This window comes from Myotis myotis, unplaced genomic scaffold (genome assembly GCF_014108235.1).
Source record: "Myotis myotis isolate mMyoMyo1 unplaced genomic scaffold, mMyoMyo1.p scaffold_m19_p_16, whole genome shotgun sequence".
Taxonomy (NCBI): Eukaryota; Metazoa; Chordata; class Mammalia; order Chiroptera; family Vespertilionidae; genus Myotis; species Myotis myotis.
In genome coordinates this window covers 24,823,741-24,844,033 of record NW_023416320.1, presented here as the reverse complement: position 1 = coordinate 24,844,033, position 20,293 = coordinate 24,823,741, and the positions used below count along the sequence as shown (strand labels likewise).

Sequence of the window (20,293 nt, the reverse complement as noted above, 5' to 3'; positions counted from 1 at the left end):
ATAATATATATATATATATATATATATAAAAGAACTTAAGTAGTATTGATATAGGCATAGAGACCAATGTAGCAGAATTGAAAGTTCTGAAACTCACTCTGACACACGGGTATTTACTTGTGACAAAGGCAGCACTGCAGAAAAGAGGGACATTTCATGATGATAAAAAGGTTCAATCTATCAAGAAATTTAAAAATTATAAACACTTATACCTAACATATATATATACCAAATGTACATGCCTAACAAAAAGGTCCAAAACAAATAAAGCTAAATTCACAGAATTCAAGGAATAGACAATTCAACTATATTAGTTGGAGACTATTCTGTTCCACTTTCAAGAAAGGATAGAACAATTAGGCATAACCAATGCCACATACATGCATAATCTATGACCCAGCAATTCTGCTCCTAGATGTACATTAATACTGTGATTACAACATGATTAATTTATATAAAATTTTAAAATAGCCAAGAAATATATGATCTTAGACTTCCTGGGTAATAATTTGCTTTGTAATAGCTTGAGATATACATAAATAATTAAAAAAAATAATTTCTACATTTTCTATTTAGTGAAATAAAAATAGTTTTAACTCCCACCTTTATAATTTATTAGTGATGTGATTGGGCAAGTTACACATTCTCTGAGTATATTTTACGTGCCTGTAAAACGAGAATCAAGTTTATCATGAGGATTGTATCTGATTAACTACTAAGCCCTGTGTTTAATTCCAATGAATGTTAAATACTTAATTTTTTTTCCCTTCTACCCCTCTTCCTGCACAATCTCTCAAACAGTCCAGTGAATGCAGATTGTTAAAAGAAAGACAAATCATTGCATAGACCCAGGAGAGCCAGTTTTGGTTTTGGCTTAAAAAAATCCTATATAATAAAAGGGTAGTATGCATATTGACTGAACAAAGGAACAATCGGTCACTATGATGTGCACTGACCACCAGGGGGCAGATGCTCAATGCAGGAGCTGCCCTCTGGTGGTCAGTGCACTCCCACAGGGGGAGCGCCACTCAGCCAGAAACCGGCTCATGGCTGGCAAGTGCAGCGGCGGTGGCGGGAGCCTCTCCTACTTCCATGGTAGCACTAAGGATGCCCGAATGACGGCCTAGGCCCGCTCCCCATGTGAACATAGAAAAGACTGATGAATTTCAGAGGGAAGGGGGTAGGGGGGAGGGCAGGAAGAGATTAACCAAAGATCTTATATGCATACTAGAGGCCCGGTGCATGAATTCCCTCAGGCTGGCCTGTGGGGATCAGGCTGAAATTGGCCCGGTGCATGGATTCATATACCAGTGGGGTCCCTTGGCCTGGCCTGCAGGGATTGGGCCAAAACTAGCTCTCCAACACCCCACGAGGGGTCCTGGATTGCAAGAGGTTGCAGGCCAGGCCGAGAGACCCCACTGGTGCACGAATCTGTGCATCGAGCCTCTAGTAGGATGATAAGAGAGAAACTTTTCCCATCCAAGAGCACCATGAAGGATAGAGACTCCAGAAGCCACTGTAAAATAGCAACAATATTCTACAATAAACAGAGCAGAGGAATTGGGTTAAGGAATTTCTATCTGGTCCTGTCTATAAGATACTCACTTAAACAAAGTCGCTTCAGAACTGAAGGAGCTGTACAGTATAACTAGACTCCTGGATGGTCCTTCACCACAACATTAGCCAGAGACATCCGTTGAGTCAAAATTTGCTAGTTGCATCTACTGAATGAAGTCCTTACATCTACAGAATGCTTAATGTTTACAAAAACGTTCACAGTCAGCACAGATACTACTTAGGAGTTCTGGACACTGCAGTGGTAAATAAATTGTGTTTAGTGCGTAATAGCTCTCACAGCAGAAAATGGTTCTTGGAAAATAAAGAACAGAAAATTTGCAGCTGCGGGTTCGGTCCCATAAATCTCTCCACCAAATATGCAACTGGTTGGGGAGTGACTGCTGTGGGAGGCGGCGGAGAGCCAGTCCTTGGACAAACACAGGATTCTCTCTCCAGAGAATTCCAGTCTTCCTCTAAGCTTTATGCATTTGGAGCATCTTGTATGGCAGTGTGGCTCCCCAAAGAGCAGACTGCACACTTAGCCTTGAAGGAAAGCCAACCCTATGCAAGAATGACTTTCTTTCACGATAAAACAACAACAATAACAAAAGCAACTCTTAAAATTTTTCTGTTTCAAATTGAACATTTCAGAGTGTCTGCTGGTTTCAAACAGAGCCTGCTACCTCCAGCCCCAATGGATCAAAGGTCTATTTCAGACCTAGCTCGCCTTTGGTTCTCTTTGCCCAGTTGTTGGTAGTGGTGGTGGGGGGGGGATGGGGGTGGGAGGAGGCAGCCAAGGGGAAACTGGGGTGCACTTAAAGCATGGGGGCAATATGGGGAACCCTGGTTCAGCCCATTGTACATGAATACCCAAAATTAGGAAGAAAACTTGCTTCCTTGGGGATTCTCTCTAAAGTCGTGTATAAGGCTGACTGGAGGATCTGTGGCTTAACCTGGCGGTTCCTGCCACTTTCCCACAGCAGCTCATGATTGCACTAGGGCCACTTCCAAGGTCTGCCTGTGCATGCTCTGGAGCCGGTGACCTCCAAACTTATAAGAAGTGTTTGGGCACTGAAGAGAAGCAACATCTGCACATTATAACAAGAGCCATGGTACCCTGGGGGCCTGTATTCCACAAGGGATATGCAATTATCAACCCCACCCCCTCTGCGGCTATCCACACAAAGTTGGCTTACACTGTGGATACAAAGTTCTTTAGAATTCCCTGTCGTTACCCCTTGGGGCTTCTAACACAGGAAACACACTCTCAACACATCTACAGACAACTCTCACAAGAGCTTTCAGCTAAAAGGAAAGAGGCCCCAGAAGGTCAGACTTTCATCCAACCCTAAATTCTTTCCTTCACAAGAATCTCTTACCCAATTAGCTGTTTGCCCTTAGAATGTTTACTATCCGTCACTTAATACCCATAAGTGACAAAGATTTTAAGTGTCAAAGATTTTAAAAGATTACTCAATGAGATTCGGCACACATCAACATAATTCATCAGACAAATAACTGCATTATAACTTTGCTTCCACAAATGCAATGCATGCTTCATCTATTATCCCATTCATAAAGGGGAACATGATCTAACCTCTAAAGTGAGCTGACGTCTCAGTCTCCTTATTCCACCTCCAGAGCGGTGCTTCTCTGAGCCAGACCAAGAAATATTGTATGTATGTGTGTGTTTGTGTGTGTGTGTGTGTGCATGTACCTTGGCAGAGAGACACAGACCACCATCTCATTGATAGTATTTTGGTGGGAAAAGTAAAAAAAATTAAAGGATTAAATAGAACTGATCCTGGGTGTGATGATTTGTAAGCTACTTTACACATTCTTTCCTAAGATAATGGGAGCTGAGTGCCTCCAGGGGAAGAAGCCAAGCTCTGGTTTCTGCTTTATAACCTCTTCCTTATTCTCCCAGTACCTGGGCTGTATGCAGATCCAGGACCAAGCAATCTGTGGGCCAGCACCATGGGCTCCCAATCAGGTTGCTCAATACTGTCTCGGTTCAAGAACTTTTGCTGAAAGGTCAAGAGTTTCACAATGACTTGGCTAAAGATTGGAAGTAAAGCTTCCCACCTCCCATCTCCCACATCCCACGGTCTAGCAATAAACAGTGGGCGTGGCCAGTGTGTCATATTCTAGATCACCTCATCTTGAGGTGCTTCACACATCAGTCTGAGAACTGCATGGATTTGAAAATTGGGGTTCCCTCCAATAACTCTATTTGTAGAGAAACACCTAACCTCTGGCAGAGTTGCTAACATATTTTGCCAACATTAGCCAAATGGAGAAAAATTGAGGACAAGAAAAAAATGAAATAATTTGAACACATTTGAAGGGCACCATGATATAATGGCAAGACCAAGGGCACTGGGTCCAGACAGACCTGGGCTAGTTTGGCTCCTGATTCCGACATTTAGTTGCAGAGGCTATGACTCAAACTCTTTCCAACTGAACTGTGAAATATAGCTAATATCAAGATCAAAGTATTGGGAAAAAGATTGGAGGGGATGATGGCACATATTAAGCAACTAGCACTGTCCCCAGCATGCTGTTCAACAAAAGTGAATTCCTTCTCCCCATGATCCCTGTAGACATTAAGTTACATTCAGCAGTCTACCCTCTAGGCCAGCTCCCAACCCTGTGAATGTTTACTTCTAATGCCAAACCACTAGATTCTTAGCCAGGACCAAACTGCCTTGCTCAGTCTTTACACAAGAAAGTGATTAATTTATAGGCTAAGCCTGGAAAATTGACTTCCATTCTGGGCACTGAAAAATGCTTCCAGGAAAGTTTCCCAGATGGCCACATTTAGCCTGGTCATATTTCTTCTGTCTTTTATAAAGTAGCTGAAATAAGTCATGTTGTATCCATAACAAGAGTTCACTAGAACCAGTTCTTTTCAGAAGTTTGCAGGGAAAAGGCCAGAGGACTCCTACTTGAACACTTCATCCATTTGGGGTCCCTGATCCAAAAAGCAAGAAAGAGGATACAGGAAAGAGACACTTTTTGCTTATAGAGACATTGGTAGAAAATTCTAGATAATATAATATAATTCCATACAAGGCACAATACTCAAGGAAGGTTCTCTACCCCTGTATCAGGGTAGCCTCTACTCTCCCTTCCTGGAAGGATCTCATATTCATTGATCCTCAAATCATGATAAGAACCAGCAGAATCTTTCTGGCTCGAAGTATCTGATTATTGGTAATGTAAATAATACTATAATTGGCAATTCAACAGATATTTATATATGAGTTAATTTCAGACATATTTATCTATAATTCTACCTAGTGCAAAATCCTGGATAAGAGCCAAGAATAACTAACTAACAACCATTAAAATTGTCCATGGTGCCCAGCTGGCAAAGCTCAGTGGTTGAGCATCAACCTATGAACCAGGAGGTCACGGTTTGATTCCTGGTCAGGCTACATGCCCGGGTTGCAGGCTCGACCTCAGTATGGAGCATGCAGGATTCTTTCTCCATCCTTGATGTTTCAGTCTCTCTCTCCCTCTCCTTCCTCTCTGAAATCAATAAAACTATATTTTTTTAAAAAAAGAAATGAATGAAAAAAATAAAAATTGTCTATGGCTTCCTTTACCTCCCAGAAGTCAAACTAGTTTGAAGGTGATGTCAAAAGACCCAGAGAGGTCCTGTGGTGATCAAAGCATCTTTGGGTCCCTGCCAATCTGCAGGTCTCTGCAGACCTGCACTCTGGTTCCCCTATAGCACTGGTGAGAGGAGCATGCTCGTGCATGGGGGCTGAAAGACAGACGGGGCAGAAAATAAACTCTTAGCACAAAGAGAGACAAGTCTATAAATGAGACTCTGTCAGAATAAGAACTTGACCCAAAGTCAGACAAAACACAGAATAAGGAAAACCCCACAACTAAAGCCCTGAGTGGATCTGGTGTCTGACGATGCTCAGTAGCGACTTTGCTGAAGGCCCACATCATCAGAATCTCCACTTGGTCTCATGACAAACTAAGGTCCATGCTTTTGGGCTTCCTGCCAATAGAAAATAGTCAGGAGCACAGCTCAAATGCAGAGTCTCATATTACATCCTAAAGATCAACGGATTAGGGTTGCTCAGAGCCTTGGGAGACAGAAAGTTCAGAGACAAGGACATATTCTTCCTAGTTTCCCAAGTTCAGTCCTTCCACTTTTAAACATTTTATGGATTTGAATTTCTTACCAAGCAAGAATGCCATCTATCAGTATTATGTGCTTGGAGGACATAGCAATACACTGAGAGCCAATGCAGCATAGTCCAAAATGCAATACTATGCTTCTGCCCACAGGCACATACAATAATGGCTCCAAAGCACAGGATCTAGATCCAGGCATATCTGAATTCATAAACAAGTCTTAACCTTAGGCAAAATTCTTAACCTCTCTGAAGAGAAAAATGGAGAAAATACCTATGTCCCAGGATTTTTATTATAAATCATAAAGCAGAGCTAATGTACCTAGCATGGTGCCTAGCAGTACTTTCATTAAACAAATATTGATTAAATTTATCTTAGACTTGTTTTCACTAGTTCTACACTAAATCTACTGAAAGGGTAGCACATGTGCCTAAAAACATTAAATAAAAAAGACTATCTTTTTATGCAAATACGTTCAGTGCTGTCTGCCTCTCTATCTGACTGAAATAATACATGGTCTGGACACCCATGGACATGCTCAAATTCTTTTAAAAAATAAAAATACCAATTTTGGACCAGGCAAAATGCTAGGGATTTTCATGTGAATTATCTTGTTCCAGCTAGGCTGTAGTACATGTACATTTTATTTATTATTTTATTTTTTTTATTCTTTGTTATTCCTCACCCGAGGATATTTTTCCATTGATTTTTAAAGAGAGTGGAAAGAGGGGGAGAGACAAAGAAAGAGAAACATCGATGTGAGAGAGACACATCAATTAGTTGCCTCCCGCCTGCAATTGAGGTATGCGCCCTTGACAGGAATCAAACCTGCGACCCTTCGGTCCACAGGCTGATGCTCTATCCACTGAGCAAACTAACTAGGGCTGCAGTATATTTTATATTTGCCCAATCTGTTTTAGAATATAATGATGGGGCTTTGGGAATCAACTTCCAAGAATTTATTTAATATCTTAGAAATAGTAAACTTGAACAAGAATAAATGGAATCAATTCCTTGAACTCTTAAAAAAAAAATGTTTTGAACACCTATTAACTGTCATGTGGTTTGGAAGGTGCCAGAATGAAATTCTACTCGCTACCTCCTACTCTAACAAGCCGTTTTACTCTAGTAAAGCAAAAATAGTGCCTAGACCAGAATATCCACTGCTCCTGGCCACAGGAATTAATTTATTGACTCAACAAACATTTATTGAGCATGCAGTAAAAAGCATTAGATACTCTCCCTGAATTCATAGAACATATGTCATAGAGGAGTTAAAAGCAAAGAAATACATATCTGTGACAAAATAAACAGGGAGGCATGAGAGAAATGAGGAGCTCTGGCAGGTACTATAGTTTTGATTAAGCTTACTTCATCCCAACCTCCCTTTCTCTTGCCCTATAAAAGTTGGAAAATGAAATAAATTCCCAGCCCCCTTTGAAGTGACTATACAACACAATTCTAGCCAATCAGGTGTGAACAGAAATGCTATGGAAAATTTCTATACAACACAAAATAGAGGAGTCAGGTGAGGTGTAAAAGATAAGGAGCTGTGCTGTGAAAAGCCAAGGGAAGAGAATTCTAGGAGGAAGGAATGACAAGTGTAAAATCCTGGAGAGAAGACGGTTTGAGAAACTGAAAGGTAAGCAAGGTGAGTGGTAGGAGGTAAGAGTTGAAAGACAGGTAGAGTCAGATCATGTGGGACTGTGAAGGCCATGGTAAGGCTTTTAGAGTTTATCCTAAATGGATATGTGAAACCAATGCAGGACCTCAAACAAGAGGGTGGCAGAACCTGATTTCCTTTGGCTGCTAGGTGGGGGAATGGATTATGAGGCTGCAAGAATAGATGTGAAGAGCCCAGTTAGAACCACTGTAGTCCTGGTGAGATGACAGTGGTTTGGATTTAGGGAAACAAAGAAAAACAGATGCATTTGAAATACATTTTGGAAGTATCTTGAATTGGAGGGAGAAGAGAAAAGCAAGCATAACTTCTAGGTTTCTGGCCCAAACAACTGGGAGGATGGTAATGATTATTTACAAAGTGGAAGAAACTGGGGAAGGAGCAGGAATGTGCAAAACAAAGCATTCAATCAACTCAAAATCCAAAATTCCTGTCCCAGTGATCTGACTCTACCGAAAGAATGCTTTTCCATTTTGCCATCATTTCACTTTTCCCCAAAGGTTGTCTTCTGAGAACCACAACTGTAACTGTAATATCAACAATATTTGGTTTCATCTGGTAGGAAAACAGTGGTGGAACTCACGTGGTGGGGATTAGGACTTCAACCTATCTTTTTTTTGTTACTAAAAGCAAAATGATAGACTCAGCATATGACTTGACAGTTTTCATCATGGAATTTTGAAAATCAATGAACTGTGCAAATGTAAAACATTTTTTGTTTGAGACCCAAGTCTTGCATCTAGTAATGTTCCTACCAAACATACATATCACAGTTTATAATTAAATATTTGTGTGAATAATTAGTATTAGTAGCTGATTATATTTACTTTTGTTTGGCCATGGGTAAATCCAGGAGTACAGCTTTGGAAGGAGATGTCCAGCCTTGGTTTGGACAACTTTGAGTTTATCTCAGGTATATGTCAGTCTGATGGTGTTGATGGCGAGGGGTGCGGGGTGGGTATGGGGAGGGTGGTTCCCTGACTTCACACCTGATCCAGCACAAAGAACGCCAGTATTAGAGCCCAGGGCAGATCAATTTAGGAGCATCCTGGCATAATCCCAGGATTATATCAATATGTTTCTAAAACTTTCCATGTCTTTGCTTTGTAAAAGGTGAGTTTTTCTACAATTGTGAATAGAAGTGTTCAGTTTCAACTCAGTGCTAAACAAGCTTGGTAGTAAGCAAAAACATTCATTTCTATTCATTCTTTTTCTTTATTCTGGGGATCAAGCAGACATTTATTTATTTCAGTAATATATATTTTTCTATTGTTGATAGTACTACAGTTGTCTCCCTTCAGATCTCAGCTTGGACATCCTTTTCTTGGGGAGGTGCTTCCTGTCATCCCTCCCACTGTCCTGCAAAAATTGAAAACACTGACTCAGCCAGTGTAGTCCAGTAGTTGAGTGTCAACCTATTAACCAGGAGGTCATGGTTCAATTCAAGGTCAGGGCACATGCCCAGGTTTCAAGTCTGATCTCCAGTAGGAGGCGTGCAGGAGACAGCTGATCAATGATTGTCTCTCATCATTGATGTTTCTATCTCTCTCTCCTCTCTTCCTCTCTAAAATAAAACATTTTTATATAAAATTAGAAGCACTGGTGCTTTTCTTCCTAGCTCTTACCTCAGTTTATACTTCTATGTTTAAGAGTGAAGTTATTTGGCCCTAGTCAGTTTTGCTCAGTGGATAGAGCATCGGCCTGCGACCTGAAGAGTCCCAGGTTTGATTCTGGTCAAGGGCACATGCCTGGGTTGCAGGCTGTTCTCCCGGGAGGCGGGCAGGGTAGAGGAGGGTGTGCAGGAGGCAACTGATCAGTGATGCTCTCTCATCATTGATGTGTCTATCCCTCTCCTCTCTTCCTCTCTGAAATCAATATATATATACTAGAGGCCCGGTGCACAAAAATTTGTGCACTCGGGGGGGAGGGGGGTCCCTCAGCCCGGCCTGTGCCCTCTCACAGTCTGGGACCCCTCAGGAGATAAAGGCCTGCTGGCTTAGGCCTGCTCCCAGGTGGCAGAGGGCAGGCCCAATCCCTAGGTGCAGCCTCTGGTTGGGCTCAGAGCTGGGCCGATTGGGGAGTTGGGGCACCGCCCCCTGTCATGCACAGAGCAGGGCGGATCTGGAGGTTGCAATGCTACCCTCAGTCACACTCAGGGTAGGGCCGATTGGGGGGTTGGGGCACCGCCGCCTGTCACACTCAAGGCAGGGTTGATGGGGAGGTTGTGGCGCCACCCCCTGTCACGCACAGAGCAGGGCCCATCAGGGGGGTTGGGGCTCTGTACCCTATCATGCACAGAGCAGGGTCGATCAGGAGGTTGGGGAGCTCCCCCCTGTCACACAGAGAGCAGGGCCGATCAGGGGGTTGGGGAGCTCCCCCGTCATGCACAGAGCAGGACCGATCAGAGGAGTAGGGGCACCACCCCCTGTCACACACAGAGCAGGGCCGATAAGGGGGTTGGGGCGCCGCACTCTGTCACACTCAGGGCAGGGACGATGGGGAGGTTATGGCTCTACCCCGTCACACACAGAGCAGGGTCCATGGGGGGCGGGTTGGGGCGCCGCACCCTGTCACACACAGAGCAGGGCCCATGGGGGGGGGGGTTGGGGCACTGCACCCTGTCACACACAGAGCTGCAGGGCGATCAGGGGTTTGGGGAGCTCCCCCCTATCAGGCACAGAGCAGGGCTGATCAGGGGGTTGGGGCGCCTCCCCTGTCACGAACAGAGCAGGGCGGATAGGGAGGTTGTGGCCCCGCCCCCTGTCACACACAGAGCCGCAGGGCAATCAGGGGGTTTGGGTGCTGCCCCCTGTCACGCTGATCCCAGTGCCGGGAGGCATATTACCCTTTTACTATATAGGATAGAGGCCTGGTGCACGGGTGGGGGCCGGTTGGTTTGCCCTGAAGGGTGTCCTGGATCAGGATGGGGGTCCCCACAGGGGTGCCTGGCCAGCCTGGATGAGGGGATGATGGCTGTTTTCAGGCTGGCAGGTGACTGAAGCTCCCAACCTGTCCTTTTTTTCTTTTTTTTTTATTCTGGGCCAGCTTTAGCTCTGAGGCTTGGCTCCAGCTCTTAGGCCTCGGCTGCTGAAAGCAGGTATCTGGTTTGTTTGGGTTCTATAATCAAAACACTGTTTCAACTCCAGCTCTGAGATCCCGGCTGGCTGAAAGCAGGTTTCGGGGGTTTTGTTTAGCTTCTATATTTGTAACAATGTTTCAAACTGCAAGCTCAGAGGCCGGCAGCGGCAGGCAGGGAACGTTGGAGTCCTCTGTCACTGAAGCAAGCAAGCCTCATGTTCGCTTCAAGCTGCCTGGCTGCTGGCCGCCATCTTGGCTGGCAGTTAATTTGCATATCGTCCTGATTAGCCAATGGGAAGGGTAGCAGAGGTACGGCTAATTACCATGTTTCTCTTTTATTAGATAGGATATATATATTTTAAGAGTGAAGTTATTTGATTAATGTCTCTTTCCTTCTCTAGACTGTAAATGCCACAAAGGCCTAACATAAAGTCTGGCACATACATGGTAGATGGTTAATAAGTACTGATTAAGCAGAGCTGTGCAGAGTTGCCAGTCTTCTCCCAGGCTGTCTGAGTCAGACTTGAAGGATGGCTAAGGAAGGGCACAGAGCAGGAAGGGGACCTGAGCTGAGGCCCTGAGAAGTGGCCATTTGTCCCCTCCCAGGCATGTCAGATGGGGAGCAAAGGAACACTGACCCTACCACTTTCTGTTGACTAAGCAACAACAACTCCACTAGAGAGTGCGGAGTTGTGATCATCATCCCACAATTTGCTATTTCAGTGCCTACATTGTCTTGGCTAATTAGTTAGAAACTACAGGTTGTTTGCCCAACCTGGGCTCTCCTGGTTCAAGAAGAAAATTCCATGACATATAAAGGTTTGTTGCCATGGGGAAGAAAGACCAAGAGCAGGATTTTGACATTTTCTTCAATATGAGAAACAAAAATTTTGAAAGGACGGGGCAGAGGGTGGGAGGCAAAACACAATGACCACTAATTTATTCTCTGACTCAGGTAGTTCTGTTTCTATGTAAATATGCAAAGAAGCCCTAACCGGTTTGGCTCAGTGGATAGAGCATCGGCCTGCAGACTCAAGGGTTCCAGGTTCGATTCCGGTCAAGGGCATGTACCTTGGTTGTGGGCACATCCCCAGTGGGGAGTGTGCAGGAGGCAGCTGATCAATGTTTCTCTCTCATCGATGTTTCTAACTCTCTATCTCTCTCCCTTCCTCTCTGTAAAAAATCAATAAAATATATTAAATATGCAAAGAAACAAAGAGAGAAAAGAGGCCCCATGGATCCACATCCATCAATTCATCACAGCAGGAAACAAGAAAAGAAGCCAGGAGTTACAAAATCCCTCTGAGAGTTGGCATGGGGTTGCCCGAAAACTTGAATACTGTTTCTCACAGAATTTAATTATTCCCACCAGAAAAAAAATAAACTTTCCAGAAAAGAGCAAGGGTGTCTTTTGTTCCGTATTTGTAAATGCAGCTCAAATTCCTTCACAGCTGAAGGCTGAATGGTTTGCTCTGACAAGTGTTGGATTAAACTAACAAAAGTGAATATTTTGCATCTTTCACTTGGATGACCCTGCAAGTTCTAGTCCTGACCTAAGTAAGGGGCTGAAGCCAAGAATAAAAATTATTTATTTGATCTTCTTCAAGCTGGCTCAGGTGACCATGTGACCGCCCTAACAATTCTCCTGGAAAGAGACATGAGAGGTCATACATCCCTGGGCAGTTTACAAGGGGTTTCAGGTTTCCTTGGCATATACCTTCTATTGTGTTCTGCCTCATGGGCTTGCAGTTTTGAAAGAATGCAATAGGAAGCATGATTGGGCTTTGGGGTAGAGACCAGGGTGGAATCTAGCTCTGACATTTTCAAGCCGGGTGACCTTGAGAAAGCGATGAACTGGGTTTTGGTTTCCTCATTTGCAAAGTAGAGAAAACACAACCCTCTCACCTTCACGAGCTGTAAGAACAACAAGAGGTGACGCGTGTGAAGTACGTGGGACACAATGCAGGTGTTCAGTGAGTGAACTCCTTAGCCTTTCTATGAAAACACCCATTCATTGGCTCACTCAACAGATTTATTTGCTTCCAGCATTTACCGAATGCCAGGTATTGGGCTAAATTCTAGGAATATAGTAGTCAAGGCAAACAAGGTCCCTACATTTATGGAGCTCCTGGAGACAGATAGATATTAAACATCTCAGTACTATATTCAGACTCTGATAAATAGTATGGTTTTTTTTTTAATAAGACAGGACAATATGATAAAGAGTAACTTGAAGAAGACAGGGAGAATATCAGAGTATTTAAGAAAGGCTTCTCTAAAAAATTAATCTGAGACTTGAATGACAAAACAGAACCAGTCATCCAACCTTGGGCAGGAACAAACATGGTATTTGGGAGAGATAGAGGCAAGGCCAATGGAGCTGTACGCAAACCAGGGTAGCAGGGCCCAGATCACGGACTCTGTAGGCCATAGAAAGAGTCTGGAACTTATTGTAATGGGGAGCCATTAGAGGACTTTAAGTGCCAGAGTCACTTAATTAGATTTGCTTGAGGGGAAGATATAGGCATAATGATGATGTATTTGTGAAATAAAAAAAAAAAAATCTGCCCTCATTAGATTGAAGAATAGCTACTAGAGGATCATGTAAAATAAAGTTATGACAGTGTGGTCCAGAAATGGTTTTAGAATTGATGTGATAAAAAAAAAAAGAAAATATCATTAAAGGTTGTGATATGAGGTCACATTTAAGTGAGTGATAGGCATTAGACTGTAGCCTTTTTATCTTTTCAAAGCAGATAAAAGAGGTAAGAAACAGAATTAGTCCTCCTGGAACAGATGACTTCCTCCAGGAGTTTAGTGTTTAGACAGAAAGGGCCTGCATGGTGCAGGGTGAGGCATGCAGAAGACACTCAGTACATTATAGTTCTTTCTCTTCTTTCCTCCTTTCCCCTTTGGACCAGAAGCCACCAGTCCAAATGGAATTCATAAAGGATGGATGAAGAGTTGCCAGAGACAAACTATAGGAAACAACCCTCTTCTAGATAAAATGCACTGAAGGGGTTGACTAAACTTTTGAGGATTCCCATATCTCATGCTCCGTTCTGGTTGTAATGCCAATGAAAGGTTTCTCCACCAGAGGTTTACAGACTTCATTGTTTAAGTAAAAGAACCTGCCAAATAAGAATAACTCCAAATTCAAAGTTGCTGACTCAAATGAGAATTTCAATGAACATTACAATCATTGTTTTCTGGCATGGGAGGGGAGCAGAACAATATGAAATAAAACAGCATCTTATTAGAACTGTAATTAATCACTCTCTCTTTTATCTCATGTTATATCTTGTAACATCTGCTTCCTTTTTGGTCTCTGGGAACAAATATGCTACTACTGATGTAGAGGAGGTCATCGGAAGGGAAGAAGAAAAACAGAGTGGATTAAAGGCAAAATTTCCTTTCTTTTTTTAAAAAAAAATTAATTTATTTTGAGAGAGAGAGAGAGAGAGAGAGAGAGAGAGAGAGAGAGAGAGAGAGATCTGTTGCTCCACTTATTTATGCATTTATTGGTTGATTCTTGTGCCCTGACCAGGATCAAATCCACACCAGGGATGAGGCTCTAACCAACGGCGCCACCCAGCCAGGCCCAAAGGCAAGATTTTCAAATAAGCTTGTGATAGTGTAAAAGTCTAGTATTTGACCAAATCATCTAAAACTCAATTCCATTTACAACTGAAGTTAAGCTGGAACCCTCCTGCTCTACATCTTTATCTGCATCTCAGCAGCCCCAGCCTGCAGCTTGACTGCCTGGCCAGCCCGCCAGCCCCAGTCAGCTGTGCAGAGGCGACAGGCAGGAACTGCTGGGAGGCACTGGGGCTAGGCGGCTGAGGCACAAAGGCCACAGATTTCTCTATTCCAACCCAGAAAAGAATTGAGATAGACCTTATCACTCCCTACGGACACATGTTCTCTGGAGTTCTTCCAGACTTTTCAGAGATGTAAATCTGAATATTCACCTCAGGGTCTCCCCTCATCATGGACAAAGAGCTCTCCTTAGGGTCTGGAAAGGTCTGACAGTGTTAATGGGGGAATGGCACCCAGTCTCTTTAGTCTGAGGCCTGTCCTTCCCGCATACCGGTGGCCCACATCTGAAAACTTTCCTATCCCATAAGTAGGTGGAATAAAAGAGAGAGAAATGGTACACATGAGACAGTTATAAAATCATCTGCTTTTGGAAGTTAAAATGCCACAGCGGAAGTATAAAAATCCCGCTGATGCAAAGCTCCCAAAGGCCCACCTGTCCGGCCTTGTTCACTCTGGAAAGCAGAAGAAAGCCGGGCCATGACCTGAGGGGTTGTGTTCAGTGTAGAGAGTGACAACAAAGGCAAGGGGGGCCCTTTGCACTGTCCTGGGCCAGTCAGAGGTGCCAAGAGGAAGTTTCTGGAGAGATTTTTGGACAAAGGCTATCAGCTAGACCAAGCAGCTCAATCATGGCCCAGGTCAGGGAAGGCACTCACATCCCTTCCCAGCACAACCAGACATGCCAGCCTGCAGTTTCCCACACAAGGGCCATGATGATGTGACAGGTCATGGGTAATACAAATGGCTCTTTAAGTAAGTGGAGTTATTCTACAACTAATACATATGATGAAATCGGAAATAATTTCCTCGGTATTTTCTGTAAGAAAATAATGTACTAGGCAATTATAATGAATGCACACAAGTAAGTTATATGAAGGGCAGGGTATTCCCTGTCATTTTCACTTAACTGCAATTCTATCTATTCTATCTCTATCTATCTATCTATCTATCTATCTATCTATCTATCTAGTCATTCCAATCAGAGTTTGACCAAAAGCATATTAGAGCAGTTATTGTGCTATATCTTAACAATCTTAAGATTCCACTGGTGTGTTTCTATTAAGTGATAAAATGTTGTGATAGGCAATCTAGATAGGTTTTTCCCCTGCTGGATGCAACAGAATGTATAACATGCTAATGTGCTTTGTGAATTCCCAGGAGAAAAATAAAGTATACAGCAGCTTCAAACTGTTTTGATCTCAGAATCGCAGCACAGGAGATTTTGTTGGACCAGAGAGCTGTGTAGCACTATTTTGGAAATGCTGCTCTAGTGAATTCTATACTGCTCTACAGCATATGAGAACTATGTGCAGCCCCTGAGAAGCTAAGAATATAAACCATGTGAAATATGAGCATATGGAATTGAAAAAAATATACCAGGTTACTGATCTACCAGGGTATATACATTAAGGAGTTAATTAACTAATCAATAGACAATGCCTAGAAAAGTTATTCATGTTAATCAATGAAGATGCACTAAAATCAATTTAAAACACTTGGCCAAGCAAAACAAGGTCTTTAGCTTCAATATAAATCCCTTGCTTTCCCCAAAGGAAACGAGCTTAAGTCAAAGCCCTGTGGCAAGTGAGCGCACGCTCAGGACTAAAGCACCCTGCCAAAAATAATTCATACTAGCACTTTACTGTGGAAATAAAATATAAAACTTCCCACAGCCAAGAGTTCCATTAGAAAATGAAAAAATCAGCCTCGGCACAAATACAAACGCTCGCCCTTTATGCTCCCAGCCAACTTTCCGGCTCTGGGTTCCTTTGGTGCTGTGCCCACTGCAGTACTGAGGAGCTGGGAAGGGCGTCTAACACAGGCCACCTGAGCCAACAAGGCTTCCGTGACTTGCAGAGCACAGGACCTGGGAGCCGGCACTTCCTGGTATGAACAGGGTGTTCAAATTGGGGATGTGGGGGGCAGAGTCAAGCCCTAAGCAAAACAGCACTGATTACCCAGACTGGTGGGAATCCGTGCTCTGTGCTCCAGGGAGCCAGTCTCTGTGCCCACCTTTTCCAGAGGAAAAAGCAGTGCCAGAGGGAAAGGTGCTGGAAATCAGAGCTGCGCAGATGCAAGTCGTGCCTGTTGCGTCACTGGTGTACTGCTCTGGGGAAAGGATTGATGGGAGAGGATGAAAGTGGTGAAGAAATGAGCAGGGCAATGAGCTGTGGCCTTCAAGCCTTCCGCAACCTTCCATGGCCCCAGATAATCATGAGATAAATGACCTCTGTGGAATGTTTTGCAGATGACAGAAGAAGGAACCACGATGCTAGATAAAGGTGTTTTGAAGCAGAAAGCCAATGCACTCAACATCCCCTTATAGCATATTTTGGTATAAATAAAAAGCAATTTGTGTATGTGTGTGTATATACATATGTGTGTATATATGTATATGCATATGTATATATGTACATGTATATATATGTATGTACATATATATGCATACATACAAGAAGTCTGGAAGCATATAAATCAAAATGTTAAAGTGCTACACTTTACTGCATGTCAATTATACTTCAATAAAGTTGTTTAAAATTTAACAGTGGTTGTCTCTGAGGAAAGATTATAGGCAATTATAATTTTTTCCTGCTTTTCTGAATTTTCCAAATTTTCTTGATGATGTATGGACTACTTTTGTACTAAAAACATGTAAAAATTATTTTCAAAAAATCTTATATAATTCGTTCGATTTTTTTAATGTTTGTGTAGTTCTTTGTGCTTCATCTAGAGTTTCTACATATTTAATCCCTAAAACTGCAGAAAGAATCTGGTCATCATTCCAGACAGGAAGGACTAGCTCTGCGATGTTATGGAATGTATTCCAAGTCAACGAGCTAACAACCAGCAGAACCAAAATGTCAACCCAGCTCTCTTCCTACAGGAACAGACTTCGTATAAGACAGAAGTAGCAGAGTTATTAGATAAGATTTATGCAAAAAGAAACATTTTTTCAAGCTCGGTGTTGGTTAAGGGAAGAAATGTGAAAAACCAAGGAAGGTTTGGAGCCCCAGGAGGCACAGTGAGAGGGACAGGACAACTTTTCCTCCTCTTTGCTACATCATACCCTTTGGGCTTCATTTCAACCCCATTCAGAAAGGGAAAGGGAAACTTGAAAAAAATGGGACCAAACACTTAGGGTGACAAAGTACATACAGATGGCACCAACAATGAAATAAAGCGAGAGGTATTCAGACACCACTCTCTCGGAGGTACCTTCATTCCCGCTGCAGCCGCAGGGCCACTGGGGTCCACGGCCTGGATGTGGCATGGCTTGCTTCCTCGCACCACAAAGCCCCAGCCAACAGCGTCACCAACAATCTAGAGAGGAAAACCACAGTGAGCAATCATCAGACAGCCCCTGGCAATTCTCCCGACCTTGAGAGAGAGAAAGAGAGAGAGAGAGAGAGAGCCAGCCCAGGATGAAGTGCGGGCAGTGGCAGATCTCTTCTGTCTCATCTCTACCCTGTCAGGAGTAAAAGGAACACTCTGCTTCTGTTATAACACAGGCATATCGATGCAGAAACTGTGGTCGGGAAACACTTGTTTGGCAGAAAACAGCTTCTCTGAAGGCACTGATCAATAAGTACCGGGCAGGTTGCCTCTCTCTCAGGTTGCTATACAATTTCAGCAGATAGGAAGGTTAGAGGGTCTTAAACACATGCTTGAATCTTCTCTCCAGATCCAATTTTGACTGTCTTTGCTCTTTCCCCCTAAATTCAAATGATACTTTCTTGATGATCTGCTATGTCATTATAGTCTAAAATAATAATTTAAATTACTAATGGTAAGAAACAGGAAGAATCTTGGCTTTCCAGAAACACAATTTTCTACCAACAAAAGAAAGTGATAAAGTACACAAAGCTCACAATTTACAAGTAGATGCTGGTCTAAAAGTTGTTTGAAGCCAGAGGGTGCCTTTTCCTATAGAATCATTGTTAGAAATGGCAGTTACGTCCCTGGGTGGCTCCCAGTCATGTCTTCGACTAAAGTACAGATGAAACACATTAATCAATTCCTAGCAAGGCTGGCACTGAAATTTAAAACCACCGGGGACAGGGACAGGTTGGAGGGGGTTAATGGGGGCGTGGGGAGGGGGGTGGGCGCCGGGGAGGGGTGGGATGATATGTAATACTTTCAACAATAAAGATTTTAAAAAATAATAATTTAAAAAATCAGGAATAAGACCAAAAAAATAAAAATAAAGCCAAAAATAAATACTTTAATACTTTAAAAATACAATCAAGCCTGGCTGGCACAACTCAGTGATTGAGCATTGACCTATGAACTAGGAGGTCACAGTTCGATTCCCAGTCAGGGCACATGGCCTAGGTTGCTGGCTCTATCCTCAGTATGGGGCATGCAGGAGGCAGCCAATCAATGATTCTCTCTCTTCATTGATGTTTCTAACTCTCTCTCCCTCTTCTGTCCTCTCTGAAACCAATAAAAAATATATATATATTTTAAAAAATGCAATCAATTGTCTCTTGAATGCTAGACATGGAGGAAAGGCAGGGAAACCAATGAAATTTCTGTGCATATTCTCAAAAAGACTTTTAGGTACATGATTGATTTTAGGGTTTTCTGTTATTAGTTCAGAATACCTAGTTTCACCCCCAAATGCAGTTTAACTTTTCTCCTGAGGCAGTGGTATTAGCAGTGTCTTTTCATATTGACTGGCTATGACTTGGACCATCCTATTTTAGCTCCTCAGTGCCCAGAATGGGAAGTAGTCCTTGATAGATGTTTGCAGTGTAAATGAGTGTGCAAAGAGTTTCTCCCCCTGAGTCCATAAAATAAAAGTTAGAAAAGGAGAAGTGTTTAAAAGAGGCAATTGATGGAGATGTGAAGAGACTGAAGGAAGAGGCCAGGGGATAGAGAGGGGGTGAGGTGCTGTCAAGCAGAGTGGGTAGAAGGCTGAGGGACCTCCTAGAAGAGGCACGTGGTCTGGAGATGCTCACAGGTACCAAGTGCTCCCCAATCAGGTGTGTGTATAACTCAAGACATATTAACATGGTCAAAAGCACCACTCCTTATTGTAGAACAATTTATCCCACAGTTTTCTTTCTCTGTCTAAAGACTCCCTAATGTCTTAAACAATTTAAGTAGAACTAACTGTAACCCAGAAGGAATTATTGACTATTGTACTACCATTTGCCCTAAAGTCTGTAATTATATTGCACAATAGAAAGCTTTTTTTAAAGGACACATCAAAGGAGTTTACAATGCTGTATTAATAATAAATGTCATTTTAGTGCCTAAGGATCAAGAAAGCCCAACTGTTATAATTATGCCAAAAACAAAAAGGAAAATTAAGAGGTTCTTCCATTCCATCTGTAAAATACCCATTGGCACACTGACATGTTGACAAGGCCCAGAAAAACGAGCAGCACAGGAGAAAAACCAAATAATGAGCCTACTGTGAATGTCTTCCTGGCATACGGTGCTCCGGGAGTCAGGAGTTCCTCAGAAGTGACGGGCCTCTTTAACACTGTAAGACAGACACAAAATCAAGGTGCACCCTTCATTCATTCACTCAGCAGATACTTTACTGAATGCCTCATTTGTGACCATCAGGGAACAAAAGGGGGAAAGAAAAATCCCTGCCTCACAGTTATACTCTAGCCGAGTAAAAACAGAAAATATTAGCAAACAAATAAGCCCACACCTAACTTGCAGAGCTATGGAAAGAAGAGGAAATGGAGCAGGTGAAGAGAAGCAAGGAGTAGGCTAAGGAGTGGGCTAACATCCATCCCCACATGCAGTAACAAGTGTTATTTTCTTGTGATGAGAACTTTTAAGACCTACTCTCCTAGCAATTTTCAAATACACAATGCAATGTCATTGAATATAGTCACCATGCTCTACATTATATCCCCAGTACTTATTTATTTTATGACTAGAAGTTTGCACCTTTTGACCACCTTCTCCCATTTTGCCCAACCCATCCACCATCTCTGGCAACCACCAAACTGTTCCCTATGTCTATGAGTTTGTTTTTTA

General features: G+C 42.8%; 1 protein-coding gene across 3 annotated transcripts in view; it reads right to left on the bottom strand.

The window, feature by feature from the left end:
* Window positions 1-20,293, bottom strand: part of DEPTOR (DEP domain containing MTOR interacting protein) — a 130,670-nt gene that overhangs the window by 12,404 nt on the left and 97,973 nt on the right. For 2 of the 3 annotated variants that reach the window (XM_036338163.1, XM_036338164.1), the window contains 2 exons: window positions 19,711-19,781; window positions 17,507-17,611 (listed from right to left, as the gene is read on the bottom strand). In XM_036338163.1, the coding sequence (XP_036194056.1) occupies window positions 17,507-17,611; window positions 19,711-19,781 (176 nt within the window). Of the gene's footprint in view, window positions 1-17,506; window positions 17,612-18,159; window positions 18,277-19,710; window positions 19,782-20,293 lie in introns of all 3 variants that reach the window. The other variant, XR_004972472.1, reaches the window with a different exon arrangement.